The sequence below is a fragment of the Penicillium robsamsonii genome (assembly GCF_028829455.1).
Source record: "Penicillium robsamsonii strain IBT 29466 chromosome Unknown utg000001l_segment0_segment0, whole genome shotgun sequence".
NCBI lineage: Eukaryota > Fungi > Ascomycota > Eurotiomycetes > Eurotiales > Aspergillaceae > Penicillium > Penicillium robsamsonii.
Window position 1 is genome coordinate 6,110,057 of NW_026643219.1, and position 18,021 is coordinate 6,128,077.

Sequence of the window (18,021 nt, forward strand, 5' to 3'; positions counted from 1 at the left end):
TTTATTCTCTATATCCCCTCTCCAAAAAAGCAAAGCAATATCATGGATAAGGGAAAGAAGAGGGAACCTGGCCCTCCTGATTCTTAGGTCAATGATGGAGATTGCATATCGAACCCAGACGCTTAATGCAGGGCGGGGAAGGAAAAGTCAACTTTGTTAAGAGTACTCGAATTGGAAATGGGGGTGGGTGTTGGTGGGAGATACTTGACAGCGTGCATGTGTTATATGTAAAAGTACTACTGTAAGATAGGTTAGGTACAATCAAAGTATACCCAAAAGCGATAGTGCAGTTGTATTCACAAAATTAGGTAGTAAGTACGTAAGTTATAAGCTCAACATCAGGGCTCGATAATTCATTAAAAACAAGATAACTAAAGATTCATTTCGTAGCGAACGTATGCAGCAAATAGAAAAAAGGGCCTCGGATCCACAGTGTATGTTCACCATTCTTACAACGCGAGAGCAAGACCGAGAACACCAGCGGCGCCAGCAAGGCTCATAGCGATACCAGTAGGAGCGGCACCACCATCAGCAGTGGTGGATTCAGCAGAGCCGGATGCCGAAGCCGAGGCCGATGACGAAGCAGCGTCCGATCCGGTAGCAGCAGAGGAGGAAGACGAGTCCGTAACAGTAGAGCTAGAATCGGCAGAAGACGAAGCACCAGAGGATGAAGTGCCAGAGGTAGAGGTTGCCTCAGCACTGCTGGGGTTGGAGCTGCTCGCGCCGGAGCCGGTGATCTGGGCAGCGATCGACGATGCGAAAGAAGGATAGTATTCCTCAACCGCAGTAGTGACATACTCCTTTACGCTGTCGGGAAGACCGCTGTACCATGTTGGCCAGGAGTTTGAGACAATGCCTTGCTCAACTTGGGAAAGGAAATTAGCGGTGTTGGTGGCTTCGGCCCAGAATGAGGTTGGGACGGCGGTTGCGAGAACCGCGGCGATAGAGGGAGGAGGCATATCGAGACCCAATTCTGTGTCTCCGGTTTCAAGCTCGGAGCTGGTGTCAGCCGGGGCGGCCATGACCATACTAGCAAAGAGGAGTGTTGCGAGAGGCTTGTACTGCATGGTGACGGTTGGAGGAAGTATATACTCGAAGTATAAGACGGAAAAGATGAATGGAGATGTTTCTGTGTTAATTGAGTATGTGAAAGGAAGAAAAAAATTAGTATATATCTGGGGGTGTTATGCTTAAATACGCCCCCAGTGCATTATCACAGACCCTAGAAGGCTGTGCGAACTAAAACCATATGGGGCGTACTGGGGCTCTGACGGTGCAGCCCGAAGCCATCGCGCTATGTTCCCGGGTTCCACCATCAACGGCCAATTACGGCCTCTCGCCCCCAAAGTTGTCGATCCAACGGGAAAGGCGCCCCCGAGATCGTTCATTGTGTAATGTACCCGATAATCCCGATTGTTGGGGGTTGAGCCCACGCCCTGCTCCTGCTCGTACGAACTTACCGATACTCTACATAGGGTAAAGCTGCGATATGCTAACTGATGACCCCCTTTCTGCTTTGAGAACTTGTGCTGATTTTCTCCAGCGTTTGAGGTTGCGTGGGTAGAAGGTTCGGTCTTCTATCCGTTTGCCAAGTCCCTAGATTGCATTACGCACACCTTCTTTGCACGCGTTTTCATCATTGGGCTCAGAGGCTCTCATATATTGACATGACATCACTTTCTGGGGGCCAGTGAAGTTTACTTGAAAATAATCGTTGCTGCCTTTGTGTGTATAGCTTTTGACAAGTGCTTGGAAGGTGTCATTGCCGTCTGACCTTGAGCATGGGGCTGTCGGTGCGATCCGAGGATTTAATGGGACAAAATTGAACATATTATCATTGAGTCACGTTTTGCGCCCGTGAGTTCATATGCACTGCCCACGGAAATATCTCGCCGATCACCATCCGTAGTCATTAGCACGAGGTATCAAAACGGGGTTACACATACATAGCCCTATGTTAGGTAAAAGATTATCAACATCTGTAATGAGATTATAATGAAAGTGATTCAATCTCTTGGTGGCAATGCCGAGAGGTATCAAGTTGGGCCCCATTTGAGTGCTGCAATAGACACCTGCAGTGCTTGAACTATTTATATAGCCACAATAAGCACATACTCCAGATATCTTACTCGGCAGTGATAGCCTAGGTATACTACTCAGGCTTAGTGGCCAGCATCTCCCATTCAGGATGACAGTTAATGACTATCGCGGATTGATCATATTTTACACATGCTTGCATATATGCCTACGGGGCACTATATATATATATCCACTCGCACTGGCAGTGCTGACTGTATATAGAGCCAAATCGGGCGTAAGCTATCAAACTCCATGTATATATCACTCAGAGCGACACATCAAACATGATTCCTTATATGAAGCCAGTGAGTTCCGCACCAAAGAGCATCGCCATTCACCTTCAGACGAAGGCTAATACAGGCCCCACTTATACGTGCACAGCGGATTTTTGATACAATCTCCAATATTGTTGTACTAGGGCAATTTGAACAATATAGAAGGAAGGCTCTACACAAGACAACTTGAAAAAAAAAAAAAGATAACATAGCAAGCAACCTTCATTTAATATTCACCTAGTTTTGAGATATTGACAAGAGCAAAAAAGAAATCTCTCCCTCGGGGAATCGAACCCCGGTCTCCCGCGCTTATCGGTATTAATGACAAGCGGAAATCATCACCACTAGACCAAGGAAGATGTGGTCGAGTTAACTCGACCATTGGCTGGTTGATGGAAAAATATTCAAATATATAACATATTAGCATAAACAACTCATGAACTCTAATCTCTATCATGAGCACCTTTTCCCTCTCACCCAATCACCATGCAGTTTATTGGCCGGTCCTTGCAACCAACACCCCCTCCAGGCTAGATTAAAACGTACGTTAGACCATTCGCCGTCGAGATAACCTAACTCAAATCCCACCATATCCACTCAATGTTCTCAAAGGGAATGTCCTGGAGAAGTCCGGATGTAATAGCTTTCCGACTTCCCCGCATGAAGTAATAAATACTTCAGAATCGCCGCTTCTTTGCGCGAGCTAAAGAATCACAAATATCTCGGAATCATGACATCCGTTTTCAAGAATGGGCGCATCTTCTTGCCATCGCAAAACTCAAATAATGAGGGGGACTTTGCTGACAGCATGATTATCGAGAATGACAAGATCTCCCATGTCGGCTCTCTTGATGGAATAACCCTCCCAGAAAATGCAACTGTCATTGACCTGGAAAGTCGCACTGTTATTCCAGGCTTCATCGACGCCCATGTGCACATCCTGCAGTACGGGCAATCATTACGCAAAGCCGATCTCATCGCATGCACCTCCCTCGATCAAATCCGTGAAGCCATTAAATCCTACGCAGAAGCCCATCCATCTTTGCCGCGCATATTATGCCGAGGCTGGATCCAATCATCTACCAATGGAGTCGCATTGGCAAGTATGCTGGATGGTATCGACCCACGTCCCATTTTTATTGACTCCTTCGACCTCCACTCCATGTGGTGCAGCGCGGCTGCTCTCGATGAAATGGGGGCTCATACAGCCCCCGATCTTCCCGGTGGAACCATCCACCGCGATGAAAATGGAAGAGCTTCAGGCCTACTTGACGAATCCGCTCTCATGAACTTTGCATGGCCTCATCTAGAAAGTGTAACCTCCACGGAAGACAAATTGAGTGCGTTGGACACTGCAATTGCCACATACACAGCTGCCGGGTATACGGGACTAGTGGATATGGCTATGGATGAAGGAGCCTGGGAGATTCTGAATCTCTACCGTCAGAATCATACCATCCCATTCCACATCGGCGCACACTGGCTCGTCCCTTTCTCAGCAGATCAAACCGCCAACTTCAATTACGTCGACCGGGCAATTGAGCTACACAACCAGTACAGCCAGCCCGACTTCCATGTCCTCGGAATAAAGCTCATCTGCGATGGCGTTGTCGACGGATGCACTGCCGCTCTCCTTCAACCTTACACTGGTCAATCCGATCCCGTCGAGCCAATCTGGCCAGAGGATATGCTACAAGAAGTTGTCCAGCGCGCTGACTCGGCGGGCCTCCAATGCGCAATCCATGCGATAGGCGATAAAGCGATCCACCAAGCAATCAATGTGTTATCGAGAGTCGGCACGCCAGGTCGGAGACACAGAATCGAACACCTGGAGCTGACAACATCGGACGACGCTAAGCGGCTCGGTGAGCTGGGTATCACGGCCTCTATCCAGCCCGTGCACTCCGATCCCATGCTTTTCAAGGCGTGGCCTGGTCTTGTGGGACCTGACCGCTGTAAGCGCGCTTTCGCCTACAAGGACTTCTTAGATGGGGGTGCTCGTATTGCGATAGGTACGGATGCGCCTACTGCGTGTCACTTCCCCTTCCCCAATCTTTACAATGCTACTACTAGGCGCTCGGCGCTGGAGACTGAGACTGATAATACTGTAAATGAACATTTCAGGTTGGGGTTGGCCGAGGCGGCTACAGGTGCTACAGGTGGTGCGGCTTATGCACGGTTTGCTGATTCATGGACTGGAAGTCTGCGGAGGGGATTGTATGCGGATTTCTTAGTTGTTGATATGCAGTGGATGCCGGAGAGATTGCTTGAAGCGAGTGTCTGTCAGACTTGGTATCGGGGGAAGAAAGTTTTTGATTCGTCAAGTGATTGACATTTATATATGTTGAATTTAGAGACACGAGTACAAGGATATATGAATAAACGATAATTGCTTTTCTATTCTTTAGTGACGTTGTGTATTGCGGGGTGGACATCACGGTGACATCACCGGTACGTGCTTTTGCCTTTGAAGCCGTCACAAGCTACGATGTACAGCACACAAAAACATTTAGTGAATCGATTGAACAGTTCCTTAATTTACAGCTAATCATCGCTTCAGGAAGGCGTTACTCCAAGTTCCGATCTAAGTCCTTGAAACTTCCAGTGTAGTCCCGAGTCCAGTAAAGTAGATAAACACCATTACTCTCCAATTTGTTCGGGGTGTTCTTGGAGTCCACGGTCGGTACTTAGATCAGATAGGAAAGAATCTGATGCTCGTTAGTACAAATAATATAATCCAACAATATGATCATAGGGTCGTAGGTCGGGAACAAAGACATACTGTGATCTAGATCTTGCGAAGACCGACGGCGCTCTGTGCTCCTGTGGAGATCTTCCGTGGCATGTTGGTGTGCAAGCTCGTTGCACATGGCGCGGGAAGAACTGTTTTATTTGTGGTCAGTTACGGGATACTTCGAAGCATGCATGGAAGGTTGTGGTTTGCACGCACGGGGCAACTTCTCTGTCCACCATGATATCCTTATTTTTGGAGGACTGGGCTTGTTGTGAGTGCTCCATGCTTCCAAGAGAGCTACGGCGCTTTTCGTAATTGGGATCTAGAGGGTTTTGATCAAGGGTGGTGTTGACCATGTTAAGAGAGTATATTGTGTAGTGGTAGCAAACCAGGGGCTGGTATATATGTAAAGTGAAGGGATGAGAGGGAATTCGTTTGGAAATATGTTAGAAACTGAGAGGAAATAAACTATTTATCTGATGTTAAACGCGGGGGAGTCTTGGACCAAGTCACCGATGTCATATGTTGGGCGTGGCAAACTTATGATATAAACACTTCGTGCGAACCTATTATAGTCATTTTGATCCTGGTATTTGAATAACGAATGTCGCCCATTCCTAACAGTTGAAAATCAGGAAGTGAAAAGGAGATAAGCGGTTGTGATCCTCACATGAAGCCGACTTGAGGGTTACACAAAGCGATGTAGGTGATCATGGCCACATATGTATGAGGTCAAGTGCTCGTCAATGAATAAGGCGATGGCAAATTAGTAATGTTCTCGGTCTTTTCGACTGTGTTTAGGATTGTGGAATATGTGAAAAATATAGATGCAGTGACCCTTGCTGGATGATCATCTATCCATAACCCTCACAAGACACAGTCACAACGAGTGAGATATGAAGCTTTGGTGAGTGCTGGTTGTCGTGATTTGGGTTTCTTGGAAGAACCATTCTCCTAGGATGAATCATACACAAATTGTCTTGAATGAATAGACAATCGCATTCTGAATTCTTCGGGAAGTTTCCCAGAGTATCATTCTCATAATACCTTCTCATAATACCTTCCAAAGCCGAGTTGACAAATCAGTTGTCAGGCCACGTAGATTTGGCGATGGATTTGGAAGACGATGGACATCATATGACAGCAGAGTTGAGCTCTGCCCCTGACTTTCTGGTGTCACAAATAGGCCGTTGGCACAACTGTAGTAGAGCGAGACAGTGGCTGATGCCATAGCGATGTCGGGCTGCTATGAAGCGCGAAACTATCGGGATTTGCGCTGAATGATTGTTACCCTGATTCCATCTCGTAATCCAGTAATATGAGTAATGTCTGGTTAATGCTAGTCCCTTAGTTGGTCCCTTTTTTGTTGAATGTAGATACATGCAGAGAGGGAAGCACTTGCCTAAACAAGAAAACATACTAGTACCTTTTAGGCAATGAAATGCGATCACAGGAATGGAATCGATCCGCAATGAACGGCAGTTTAGCATCAGTGATCGGATCCGAATCCAAAAGTTCGCTTAGGCATGATCTTGATTATTGAGCTATTCAATAGGAAATTGGACCGAGGAGGTTGTAGATGACTAACTCATGTGCGGCTGATCCGACCACGTGCTATTAATAGGTTTATGATTCTATAAGATAGAGCAATAGAGATTGGATAGTACGCTAGAAAGTGACAGGCGGCTATCGCAGAACAAAGGCCCAATGTGGATATCTCAGTCGAACAAAGTCTCAATAAGACAACGCTATGTCAGTTACTTGAAGAGTCACTATTTTACCTAATACGCTCTAATTGATAGTGAGTAGAGTAAAATAAGCCATTCTCTTGGCTTCATCAGACTCCACCACGTCTTGGCTTCTTGATACAGCCTAGGCACAACGATTAGCTATCCGATATTGAAGCTGCGAGATCGCAGAATGCAGAATGATAGGTAATAATCAGAGCAAAAGATTCATATTCTAGACCTGATCGATAAAAGTCGTCTAGCTTTGTCTCTGGACGAATCTCACAAAGCCAATGTGGGGTGCAGAAGCAGATCATTTAGCTAATTCCTTCATCTAAGCACATCAAAGAACAGCCGATCAAAGCAATGTCATGAGCCAACCACGTTGTGCGACCTTGAAATCAACCCTGGAGCATATTGTGACTAGTCCCGAAACGGCTATTATCTGGAGAATTGGACCTTTGTGGGGAGGATCACTCTGTTCGGATCCTCAATTGCGATGCACACAGAATTTTTTCGCTCGGATGGATTTAAATGAAGCTGGATTCTCTGTTTTCTGAAGGCTTAAGTTGAGGGAAATCACATTGCCGCTGGCGACTACGATCTATATCAAGATTTTGAGGCGAAAAATTACATCATACCTTGAAATTCGGTTCACTCCGCACCCTGACGCGGAATAGAAGCACCATCCCAAGCATTTGTGTGAATTGACCAGCCTTGAAGAGTTCGAGTCGCGGTGGGATATGGTGTTCGCGCGTGGCGATGTCTCCGGGAATGATGATCCGGTAATTGGTAAACTAGAACACCAGCAACTGAGATCGAGAATATTGACTAACAATGACACAGATCATCAAGATCCTAGCAAAGATGTCACAATTGTGTCCTGGGACGGGCCGCAGGATCCCGGAAACCCTTACAATTGGTCTCTGTGCGAGAAATGGCTTCTCACAGCCCTCGCCGTATTCGCCACCTTCATGACCATGATCAACGGCACAATATTCACAGTAGCACACGATACTATGAATGAACGCTTTCACCTTTCGGACGCTCATTTCCCTCACTCCTACTGGCCTGTCACATCGTGGGCCGTTGGCGGCGGCTGTTTCTCTTTTTTCGTCCTCCCTCTAATGGAGGACTTTGGTGTACGATATGTGTTTTTGGGCACGTACGTGACATTCCTCTGTTTTGTCGTGCCCCAGGCTGTGGCACAGAATTTTTACACGTTGGTCATAACGAGATTCTTTGCCGGAGGATGTGTCTCCATCCTTGCCAATACTTCTGGCACGGTGATTGGGAATGTCTGGGACACGGAGCGAAATCGAAATGTCCCCGTTAGTCTTTTTATCGTTGCCTATCTGTCGGGTAGTAGCATTGGACCCGTAATTGGAGCTGCTATCTACCAGGCTCTCACATGGAGGTGGATTGGCTATATCCAGCTCATGTGGTATGGTGCTTTCTTCCCTCTGTACTTCTTCTTGTTTAAAGAGTGTCGTGGAATCGCAATTCTAGGACAGCGGGCTAAGGCTCTGCGACGCGAAGGCAAGAACGCCTATACTCAACATGAAATTGACACACAAGGCCAGTCGATTTTGAGCATCGTGGGCCACAGCGCGAGCAGGCCTCTTTTCCTGTTCTTCACCGAGTCCGTGGTATTTGTGTCCACGCTATGGTCCGCCTTTACCGTCGGTACATTATATCTGTTCACTCAATCCGTTGAGCAGGTATTCGCAGAGCTGTATGATTGGACACCATCGCAGTCTGGATACGTCCAAGCAGCAGTCGTGATCGGAGAGATTCTAGGATGGGTGATTACCTTGTTCTCAGGCAAGCTTTATTTTGACTCGGCATCCCGCAACAAGGAGATCCCCGGCACGCCTATACCCGAGGCTCGGCTGTACCTCGCCATTGTGGGCGGTATATTCGGCATCTCCGGTGGTATGTTCACATACGCCTGGACGTCATACCCCAATTTTCCGTGGATCGCACCGGCCGTTGGTCTCGCCATGGTAGGGGCCGGTAGTGTCATTGTCGTGACGGGAATCTCCGACTATGTGGTCGATTCGTACAGCAAATATGCGGGCAGTTGTATGGGTATCATTGCCACTGGCGAGAATACCCTGGCGGCGTTCCTGCCTTTAGCTACTATGAGCATGTATTCTCATCTTGGCCTCCAGTGGGCTAGTACGGTACTAGCCTTTATTGCGCTGGTTCTGTCCTTTGCCCCGGTATTGGTGCTGGTCTGGGGTAAAGATATCCGAGCACGGAGTCCGTTCATGAAGGAAGCCATGGTGGAAAAGAGGAGAAAGAGCATTGACTCTGTTTGACAGGTTTTTCTCTGTACATAAATCGGGTTGAAAGACATATTGCACATATCAACAGACTTGAGAGTAGACTATCTCCATTAAAGATTTTTTTCGCACCTAAGTTAGTGTTCTCCCTAATCCACGTGGAGACATAAATCAAGACCCCGTGCTCTGAGGAGTTCCCCAAAGTCCATGGACTTTGGAAACTACGTTTCAGTTTGCTCTAACCTAAGAACTAAATCTGAGACTATAAACGTCATTCTCACCCCATGAAGCCCCTGCATGAGCAAGACGTGCAAAAGTGAATTAAAGGCTGTAAATGCCAAGAAACGTGCGGAACTGGATAAGTAAAGCATCAATATAGTTTGAATCAGGGGGGATTCTGTGTACTCGAAAAACCGGAGATATTCCAGATTGCGGTTTAGAACAGGCGCTGAGCCGCTAGCCCGAAATGAAGTTCCCCCCCTTAACCTCCCATGTGTTCTTAAAGCCCTCGGAGGAAAATCAGTATTATTATTGTCCATTCAATTTTTTCCCGAGAAGATTATACCTCCTAGCTACATATTAACCAGGCAGAAGAAGGAAAATAAAATAGCGAAAAAAACCCTACATCGCAAGACCGGGCCAGGAATAAAAGCCGAATCACTCCGTAGTCCTGCTCCTTCTCACGAACAGGGGGTTAGACGGGCTAAACCGCCTCCCCTTTCCTCGATCAGTCATCAGCCGACCTATCCTTCCGCATGGGGTTTCTTGCATGAATAGAGGAATACGATCCCCACGTTTCTTGAAACGGCTCAATGGAATTTCTAGATCGTTTCATGGTGGACGATCAAACGGCCTGATCTCCGCGGTGCCCTGTGCGATACCCTGACTATGTTATACATACGAAGTACATAGAGTAGTCTACTACGTTTGGTCTAGGGTGCCTCCATCGAAGGTACCTGCTAGTTTTCCAGGGGCCGGGAAACCCTGGTCATAGTTGAAACCCCCAGTCAGAGTCTATATTGATGAGAATTATACGAGAGTCTCGTGGACTTGGACATTTCTCGGACCCGATCCGGTAGGGCTCCGCTGGGCTAGATCAATGTGGGATTCTCGTTCAACGCCATCGGCATTACATGCTGATCTTAGTTCTTTTTATGTCTGTTTCCCTCTTGGTGGTTGAAAGGGGGTTCTAGGGCGAACTTAGTCAAGATCCAACCGGGATGCTTTTATCCGAGGATGAGACATCTTGACACATCGATATATATGGGCGCTGATCTGATAATGATGATCTCTATAGATGGAGATAGTATCATTGTATACTCTGTACATGATTGCATATTCTTGGAATATATCGGTGTACCATCTCGGACCAAGCGCTTTTAGGCTACCAATCTCACTGAAATTTCTGATCAGGAGACTGTCCATACGGAGAGTCAAAGTCCACCGAGTCCACATTGTCATAGGGTCCAATGTCAAGCTTGGAATTTTGCCCATTAGAAAGGTTACGTTATCTGTTAATCCGTGTGGTCTGGAACTTTCCTCATCTTACTTATGGATATGGCTGGCTGGTGAAAAGTGGACCGGGTATGGAGTGCAGGTACACAAATCATATCTGTTTGATTCTGTTTGATTTGAGTTTGCATAGAAAGCCTTCAGGTACAACGTTGTGTCCATGTACAATCACCTGAGAGGTACATAATTCTTCCAAGATACCACGTTGTACTTTGTTCCCATTAGACAAGTCTCGGGCGAATGGGCTATAAGAGAGTCGGGAGTACCGGATTGATGATCTCAAAGCCACAGCCGTTTATACAAAGTACACCGGAGAGCTCGGAGAAAATATAAGGGTAGGGAAAAATCTGGGTTTCAATATGCAAGTAAGCGCCCACTGAAATTCTGAAACGAGAAGGCGGGTGCTTCAGGTCCCAGCGCCAGTTTGATGAGCCTTGGCTGGATCCACCTATATTTTCCCGTTGGACTTCACACGGTTTTCTGTCTAGAAGGATCTCTAAATGTGGTAAGTGATATGTTTATCATTTGTTTATGCAGCCTGGTCACCATGTGGATTGGGCCAATCATCAATTTCGGAGATACATGGGATACTATACTAAAATATTGTAAAAGATTAAGACAGGGGGGTATTCCCTTTGTTAAGAAGAACAGAGTCTTGTTTGCTTTGAGATCTAACTATGAATACTAACAAACTATTGTGATTTATTGTGCTAACGTGAGTCTTATTTTTCTCAGAGATCACCTCTAGGGAAGTATGAAAAAAAGTACCTGAACCTGAATAAACGGATTTCCTGTTCCGCATTGTAAATGACAGATAAATACAGTGTAAATAACAGGTCAATACCAGATATATTACATAAATAACATAAATAACACCATTAACAGTGTAATATGCTCCCATACCTTATGACTAACAATAACCCCCAAAATAACATACTAGTTTATGACCGGTCAGACATCACAGGGCGCTTCCCTGCTCTCTTCGATTATTATTAGACTTGTATCTTCTTTCCCCCCTTCTTCTTCACCAATACTCGATCCTCCTCACTTTCTTTTCTTCCGCTGCGCGCGAAAATTCCCAGAGGCTTACCGGCTGGTCCAGTTCCATTCTGATCTCTCTTTTCTCTTTTGTCTACGAGGCTGGCTCCTCTTCCCTTGAACGCTAGAACTTCTCGATCGGATATCTTGAACTGGTTGGCGACGTTGATCCTCGCACTTCCGATATCTTTGTTGGACCATTCAGCTGGTGAGTTTGATCCGAGGTCTTGCAGCTATGTCTCAGCAGAGCCATGGTTATTTTGATTGGACTCAGATCGTCTCTTTGTTTGCGCATGCGTTATCAGGCGGCTTTTCCCGGGTGCTAATTATCCATACAGTGCGCTTCACGCAGAAAATAAGAAAATGTATCCTCAGCCAGGTGCTCCAATCCCTATGGCACCACCTCAGAAACCCGAAACTTTTATGCTATCAACCGAAGCACAGCGAAGCTTACCTCACGACGCACAAGTTGCTCTTCAGCAAGTGGATAATCGTATGTCTTTGGGTTAGACCTGTCCCCGCATCAAAGCAATGTATTGACATCGGCCAGTGAAATATTTCCTTCTGTCAGCTCCCGTTGACTGGCAACCCGATCAACTCATTCGACGCTTTTTGCTTCCCACGGGCGACTATGTCTCTTGTGTTTACTGGTTCGTCTCTAGAGTGTGTGATGCCTTGGGAGAAGCTGATCTGACCCCCCCCTCTCAATAGGAGCGGCCTTTTCCACATTTCCGGTACCGATATTGTCCGATGTCTCGCATTTCGATTCCAAGCCTTTGGACGTCCAGTGAAGAACTCGAAAAAGTTTGAGGAGGGCATTTTCTCGGATCTACGAAATCTCAAGGCCGGCGTAGACGCGGTCCTGGAGGACCCCAAGAGCCCGTTCCTGGACTTCTTGTACAAAAACAACTGTATTCGGACCCAAAAGAAGCAAAAGGTGTTTTACTGGTACGGCGTGCCCCACGACCGGCTATTCCTCGATGCACTGGAACGCGACTTGAAGCGCGAGAAAATGAACCAGGAGGCCACCACGGTCGCAGTCAGCGAACCGGCCATGTCATTTGAGTTCGACTCGTCCCAGTCTCTGTACGAGCAATTGACCAAGTCACAACAAGTGAATCTGAACTCGTTCGCTGCCCACGCAAGTACGACATATGGCCAGCCCAACTCCCCCGTGGTTCGGACCGTTGACGCAATGCCTCCTCCGCAGATGGCTCCCCCAGCGATCCCTCTGCTCCAGGACGAGTCAGGGCATCCGATGTACAGCCACTCACAGATGCCCCTTTCGAACAATCTAGTCCAGAGCATCATTAAGCGCGAGCAGGACTACGGCCCTGTCCAGTACGATCGCCACGGAATGCCAATTCCCCGCCCCCATCAGCGCCATTCATCCATGCCGACCTTCTACGAGTACTCTCCTGCGCCATCCTTTGTATCCTCGCAATATGAGGATTACAGCAATCGCGGCCTGTCCTTTGAACCAGTCACCCCGCCGCAGCATTCGGTCGGACTTGGAGCGGAACCGGCTTACATCGCCAACGAAGATACCGGACTTTACACAGCGATTCCGGATATTTCAAGTGGACCCGCCTACCACCCCATGATGCAGCTGCCTCCTTCGAATCTGACCAGTTCTCACTATCAGCCTGCGCCCCGATCCTTTTCGGCAAACCCGTATCCCGTCATCGAGGGATCCCCGACATACAAGCAGCGCAGACGCAGGTCATCTATTCCGCCCAACACGGGCGCTGTCGCATCCAGTGGCGCAGCTCATGTCCAATCAACAACCCCTGGAGTTCAGTCAGTCTCGTACGCTGCTCACAGACCAAGTGATCTGCGGCGTTCAGTTTCTAGCTCAGTCGCTCCAGTCGCAGAGAGCGATGAAGCCACCCAGGAACTCGCTCGTACTTATCCTAGTGCGATGCTGCCACAAAAGGATCTTCTTCATGAAATGTCCCGCCATGGCACGCCGCTGCGGAGCCTGGATCACAGCACCGCCCAGCACCCGGGTTCAGTAACAAACCAAACCGATGATCTGACATCTCTGCCAAGTAGCGGTACCGTCGAGTCTGCGGTTCAAAACACTACTGGTCGATCGGAGCGTTCGGCCCCTGGTCCTACACGGAGGGCTAGGAGTGCAACCATGATGGAGTTGGGACCGTATCCAACCAAGGCCCATTCCTGCCCTATCCCGTCATGTGGTAGAACCTTCAAGAGATTAGAGCACCTCAAAAGGTAAGCTTACTTCTATTTTTACACCCACATTGGTGGGGCTGATCTGCACCGTGCGCCGGTGAGATCGTTTCAATAGCCGCCCACTAACCCCTGTTTATAGACACGTAAGAACACACACACAAGAGCGTCCGTACCCCTGCCCTTACTGTAGCAAAGCTTTCTCGAGGTCGGATAATCTTGCACAGTAAGTTTTTATCCTCCTATTTCGTATACGAATTGCACTAATTATTCCCTAGACATCGTCGGATCCATGAAGCACAGCAGGATGGTCAGACAATTGTCCCAACCGACGAAGATCTGGAGAATGATGCACATGAATTCGGTTCCCCCAGGGAAGAGATGTCCCCGCCGGAGCCCGCTCACACAATGATTAGCATGCCCAACATGACGTCGATGGCAGCTCCTTTGAGCATGCCGTCCGCCCTGACTGGCATGCCTTCTTCACACATGATCGCTCCGCAACTTCTCCAACAACACATGTGAGAATATTACAGAGCACGATCTGTCTACTGCATAACAGTAGATGCATCACCTCATTTACTCTCTATCGGGTTGTGCCGAGCAAATGTTTCAACTCTCCTTGCTCTTCGGAGTCTTCGGGGCGCATATTGGCGTCCTTTGATTTGGGGTTTATATCGCCTCCTGTTTAATCGCACATAGTCAAATGCCGGCCTTGCACATACCGCGATATTCGTGTATAGCCCGCGTGTTATGTCTTTGCTTGTCTTTGACACAGTGTTCATTTTCTTTTGGTTTTTGGTTTTTTGGGGGGTTTCGGACTGCGCGATGGTTACAGGAAACAACCGTGTATTATTGGTGTCAGGCTGCCCTGCACGTGAATTGGGTTGCGCTGGCAGATATTTTTTCATGCTGCCTGGCGGGCACGGGCACGAGATATGTTCCACTATCTCTCAATGGGAAATGGCTTGGGAAGGGAAAGATTCAGGTTGGCTTCTTGGATCGTCAGGCATTGTCCCTGAAGACCGGCTGGGAATAGGAAGGCTATTTTGTACGCCTCGCATCACACTATATAGACAGAGACATGTAACGACTTTTGAATTGGAATCTGAAAAACACTTGAAAACATACCAAATATTCCCTTGTTAGTATGGGTGGCAATGATGTGCTCTAAATGGTACATCACGTGCTGCTGACGTCGATTCCCCTCTGTAGTCGTGATAGGGATACCAAACAGATCGCCCATCTGACACATCGCGCTTTGATCAAGAGGGTTATACCCTGTCGAATTTTACCTTGTTTCAGCAATATTGTAAATGATGCGTGGCTGCGAACATCCAGGATAACCCCCCATCTTTCAGACAGTATCTACTTCCCCACACTCCAACAATCCTCAGTCCACACTACGTACCACGGACACAAGGGTTGTAAAGTCAATTAAGAGAGATTCCGCTTCCGCAACTACAACATACTGTCGAAAAAGGATATCTCAGCTCAGTTGAACCCTGAGTTACAGTCAGCAGGAAAGCACAGCACCCCAACCATATCCAAACTCGCATAACTGAGTTCCATGAGTTAATCCTGGCTGGTGCCAATTCAACAAATCGAAACTCCGACTCTTTAATTTTCCGATGGGAGATTTGGCCTGCAAGACTGCCCCTGGTTCTATCGACGAGAGCTCGCCTCTCATGGTTACCACTAGCTCTGCAGACAGGCGTGGGGTGCGCCCTCATGCCGGTGCCGATGAGTCGTCTAAGAATGCACTGTACATGTTTTTTTTGACTGTATCGATTGGTGGGTAAGTAGCTTTGTGTATGGTGATTTGATTTGACATGTATTTTGACCATTTATTGATACTGGTGTTTCTTTAATAGACTTCAGATTGTTTGGTCTGTCGAACTTGGCAATGGATCTGTAAGTTCAAGTCCTGACTTGCAGATGATTTGATTTTAATTTGCATCTTACTTCTTTCGTCCCAAGCTTCAATATTGGATAGACAGCATACTGACCGGTTACAGCCATTCCTTCTATCCCTCGGGATGAGCAAGTCGCTTCTTGCCGTTGTTTGGATAGCCAGCCCCTTGACAGGTGCGCTGGTGCAACCATACATCGGCATTCGAAGCGACAACTGCCGACTTTCGTGGGGTAAGAGGAAACCATTCATGGTCATTGGGGGTGCAGCAACAATCGTTTCATTACTAGCTCTGGCATGGGTGAAAGAGATTGTGGGGGGTGTTGTGTCTATATTCGGCGTTGAATCAACATCTGAAGGGGCCAAGATTACTATCATTATCATGGCAACAATTTTTATGTATTGCCTCGATTTTGCCATCAACACTGGTGCGCATTCCATCCTCAGGTTTACGGTTGTTTGGCTAATCACCATCTTACAGTGCAAGCTGCAATCAGAGCATTCATCGTCGACAACTGTCCCGCCCACCAGCAGGAGCTGTCCAACGCCTGGGCTAGTCGTATGGTCGGCGTTGGCAACATCTTGGGGTATATCTTTGGCTATATGGACCTGCCAAAAATTGTCCCTTGGTTGGGAAATACGCAGTTCAAGGTCCTGTGTGTACTCGCCTCGATCTTTCTGAGCGCAACCCTTGCCATTAGTTGTGGCTACATCAAAGAGCGGGATCCTCGAGGAGACGGACCTGTGACCGACAAGCTTGGCATCGTCTCCTTTTTCAAACAGGTCATCAAGTCGATTCGGAGCTTGCCAACGCAGATCTCCCGCGTCTGTCAGGTGCAGATCGCAGCGTGGGTGGGATGGTTCCCATTCCTGTATTATTCCACGACTTATGTTGGGCAGTTGTACGCCAATCCCATTTTCGCGGAGAATCCTCATCTTTCTGAGGGTGAGCTCGACAAGATCTGGGAAGATGCTACTCGTATCGGGACACTGGCTCTCCTCGTCTACGCTATCATCTCTTTCCTTTCCAACATGTTGCTTCCTCTTTTCGTGGTCCCATTATACGGACCAGCGCCAGAGACTGTTTCGCGTCGAAATTCTCATTCTCTAGACCGCGATTCGGATGATGATGTAGAGCCTACAAGAAGACTATCATTTTCAAGTATGCCAACAGGCACTGCATCCGAGCCTCTGCTTGAGGCAGTTCCAGTCGGACAGGAGACCGAAGGGAAAACGACTTGGCTTTCACGTCTGCGCATCCCAGGCTTGACCCTCCCGCGAGTCTGGCTACTGTCTCATATCCTCTTCGCATTATGCATGTTCAGCACTTTCTTTATCTACTCCCACCAAGCTGGGTCGGCGTTTGTGGGCCTCATCGGTATATCCTGGGCTGTGGCGTTGTGGGCCCCCTTCGCTCTTATCTCGGCGGAGGTAGCTCGGATTGATCCTTCGAGACGAAATCATCACCGCACAGCTCAATCCACCTACAACGAGCATGAAGCTGATACTCATGACGAGGGTGCTGGACATCACAGCGTCAGTGGCAGTGATGTTGAGCATGGACACTCGAAGAATTATCGGGATGGGGATGTTGCACAGGCGGGTATTATCCTTGGACTACATAACATGGCCGTTTCTCTGCCACAGATTCTGTCTAGTCTTGTTTGCAGTGCTATCTTTAAGGCATCTCAGAAGCCCAGAGGGGAGCCGTGGGATGATAGTGTGGGCTGGGTGCTACGATTTGGTGGATGTGCTGCGTTAGTGGCTGCATGGTTGACCAGAAGGGTTTCAGATGGGTCAGGATAGTCTTGGACATCGATTGTTACAATGTATTCGTTGCATTCTGTATATGGATGTCGTATGTTATATGTATTCGGTTTTTTAGGCAAAGATAACTCCCAGCCTTCAATGTTGTCTATAGCATACATCAGAATTCCGCAGGGGATATTGTACCGAGTATGTGGGTCCTTCCATGTAGCCCTAGGGCAGGTCAAATTACCTCCAAAATCATGACGATGTATTGAACCGCACTGAACAACCCCTTGTTCCTGGCTATTTATGTATTTTGCCTGAATCCACCGGTTTCTTGGCCGTTGCGCGGCACTTGGCACACGACCCACATGTAATTTTAAATACTGATACGTATCAATCTTACACTATCGCTGTATTCTTTCAGTTTCACCACCAATTTGGCTCAGCCAGCCCTGTCGTATCCCGTATTGTGACAGCTTCGTACCTGACCTCATATCTGTCCCTCTGATGC

General features: G+C 47.8%; 6 protein-coding genes across 6 annotated transcripts; 4 read left to right on the forward strand and 2 right to left on the reverse strand.

Annotated features, from left to right (window-relative positions):
- Positions 1-449: 449 nt before the first annotated feature.
- N7447_002378 (uncharacterized protein) lies at positions 450-1,067 on the reverse strand (the record flags this gene model as incomplete). Its single annotated transcript, XM_057226653.1, has 1 exon — positions 450-1,067. The coding sequence occupies one exon, from the start codon at positions 1,065-1,067 to the stop codon at positions 450-452; it is 618 nt and encodes a 205-aa protein (XP_057090669.1).
- Positions 1,068-3,084: 2,017 nt separating this feature from the next.
- On the forward strand, positions 3,085-4,686 carry N7447_002379 (amidohydrolase; the record flags this gene model as incomplete). The annotated part of the gene is made up of 1 exon (XM_057226654.1): positions 3,085-4,686. One exon carries the CDS (start codon positions 3,085-3,087, stop codon positions 4,684-4,686), a length of 1,602 nt encoding a protein of 533 aa, XP_057090670.1.
- A 308-nt stretch (positions 4,687-4,994) lies between these two features.
- N7447_002380 (uncharacterized protein) lies at positions 4,995-5,444 on the reverse strand (the record flags this gene model as incomplete). The annotated part of the gene is made up of 3 exons (XM_057226655.1): positions 4,995-5,062; positions 5,137-5,237; positions 5,305-5,444. The coding sequence occupies 3 exons, from the start codon at positions 5,442-5,444 to the stop codon at positions 4,995-4,997; spliced, it is 309 nt and encodes a 102-aa protein (XP_057090671.1).
- A 2,114-nt stretch (positions 5,445-7,558) lies between these two features.
- On the forward strand, positions 7,559-9,139 carry N7447_002381 (uncharacterized protein; the record flags this gene model as incomplete). Its single annotated transcript, XM_057226656.1, has 1 exon — positions 7,559-9,139. One exon carries the CDS (start codon positions 7,559-7,561, stop codon positions 9,137-9,139), a length of 1,581 nt encoding a protein of 526 aa, XP_057090672.1.
- Positions 9,140-12,016: 2,877 nt separating this feature from the next.
- Positions 12,017-14,371, forward strand: steA (sexual development transcription factor SteA; the record flags this gene model as incomplete). Its single annotated transcript, XM_057226657.1, has 5 exons — positions 12,017-12,146; positions 12,204-12,303; positions 12,365-13,888; positions 13,989-14,072; positions 14,125-14,371. 5 exons carry the CDS (start codon positions 12,017-12,019, stop codon positions 14,369-14,371), a joined length of 2,085 nt encoding a protein of 694 aa, XP_057090673.1.
- A 1,106-nt stretch (positions 14,372-15,477) lies between these two features.
- On the forward strand, positions 15,478-17,564 carry N7447_002383 (putative sucrose transporter; the record flags this gene model as incomplete). The annotated part of the gene is made up of 4 exons (XM_057226658.1): positions 15,478-15,644; positions 15,721-15,760; positions 15,865-16,186; positions 16,240-17,564. The coding sequence occupies 4 exons, from the start codon at positions 15,478-15,480 to the stop codon at positions 17,562-17,564; spliced, it is 1,854 nt and encodes a 617-aa protein (XP_057090674.1).
- Positions 17,565-18,021: the final 457 nt, after the last annotated feature.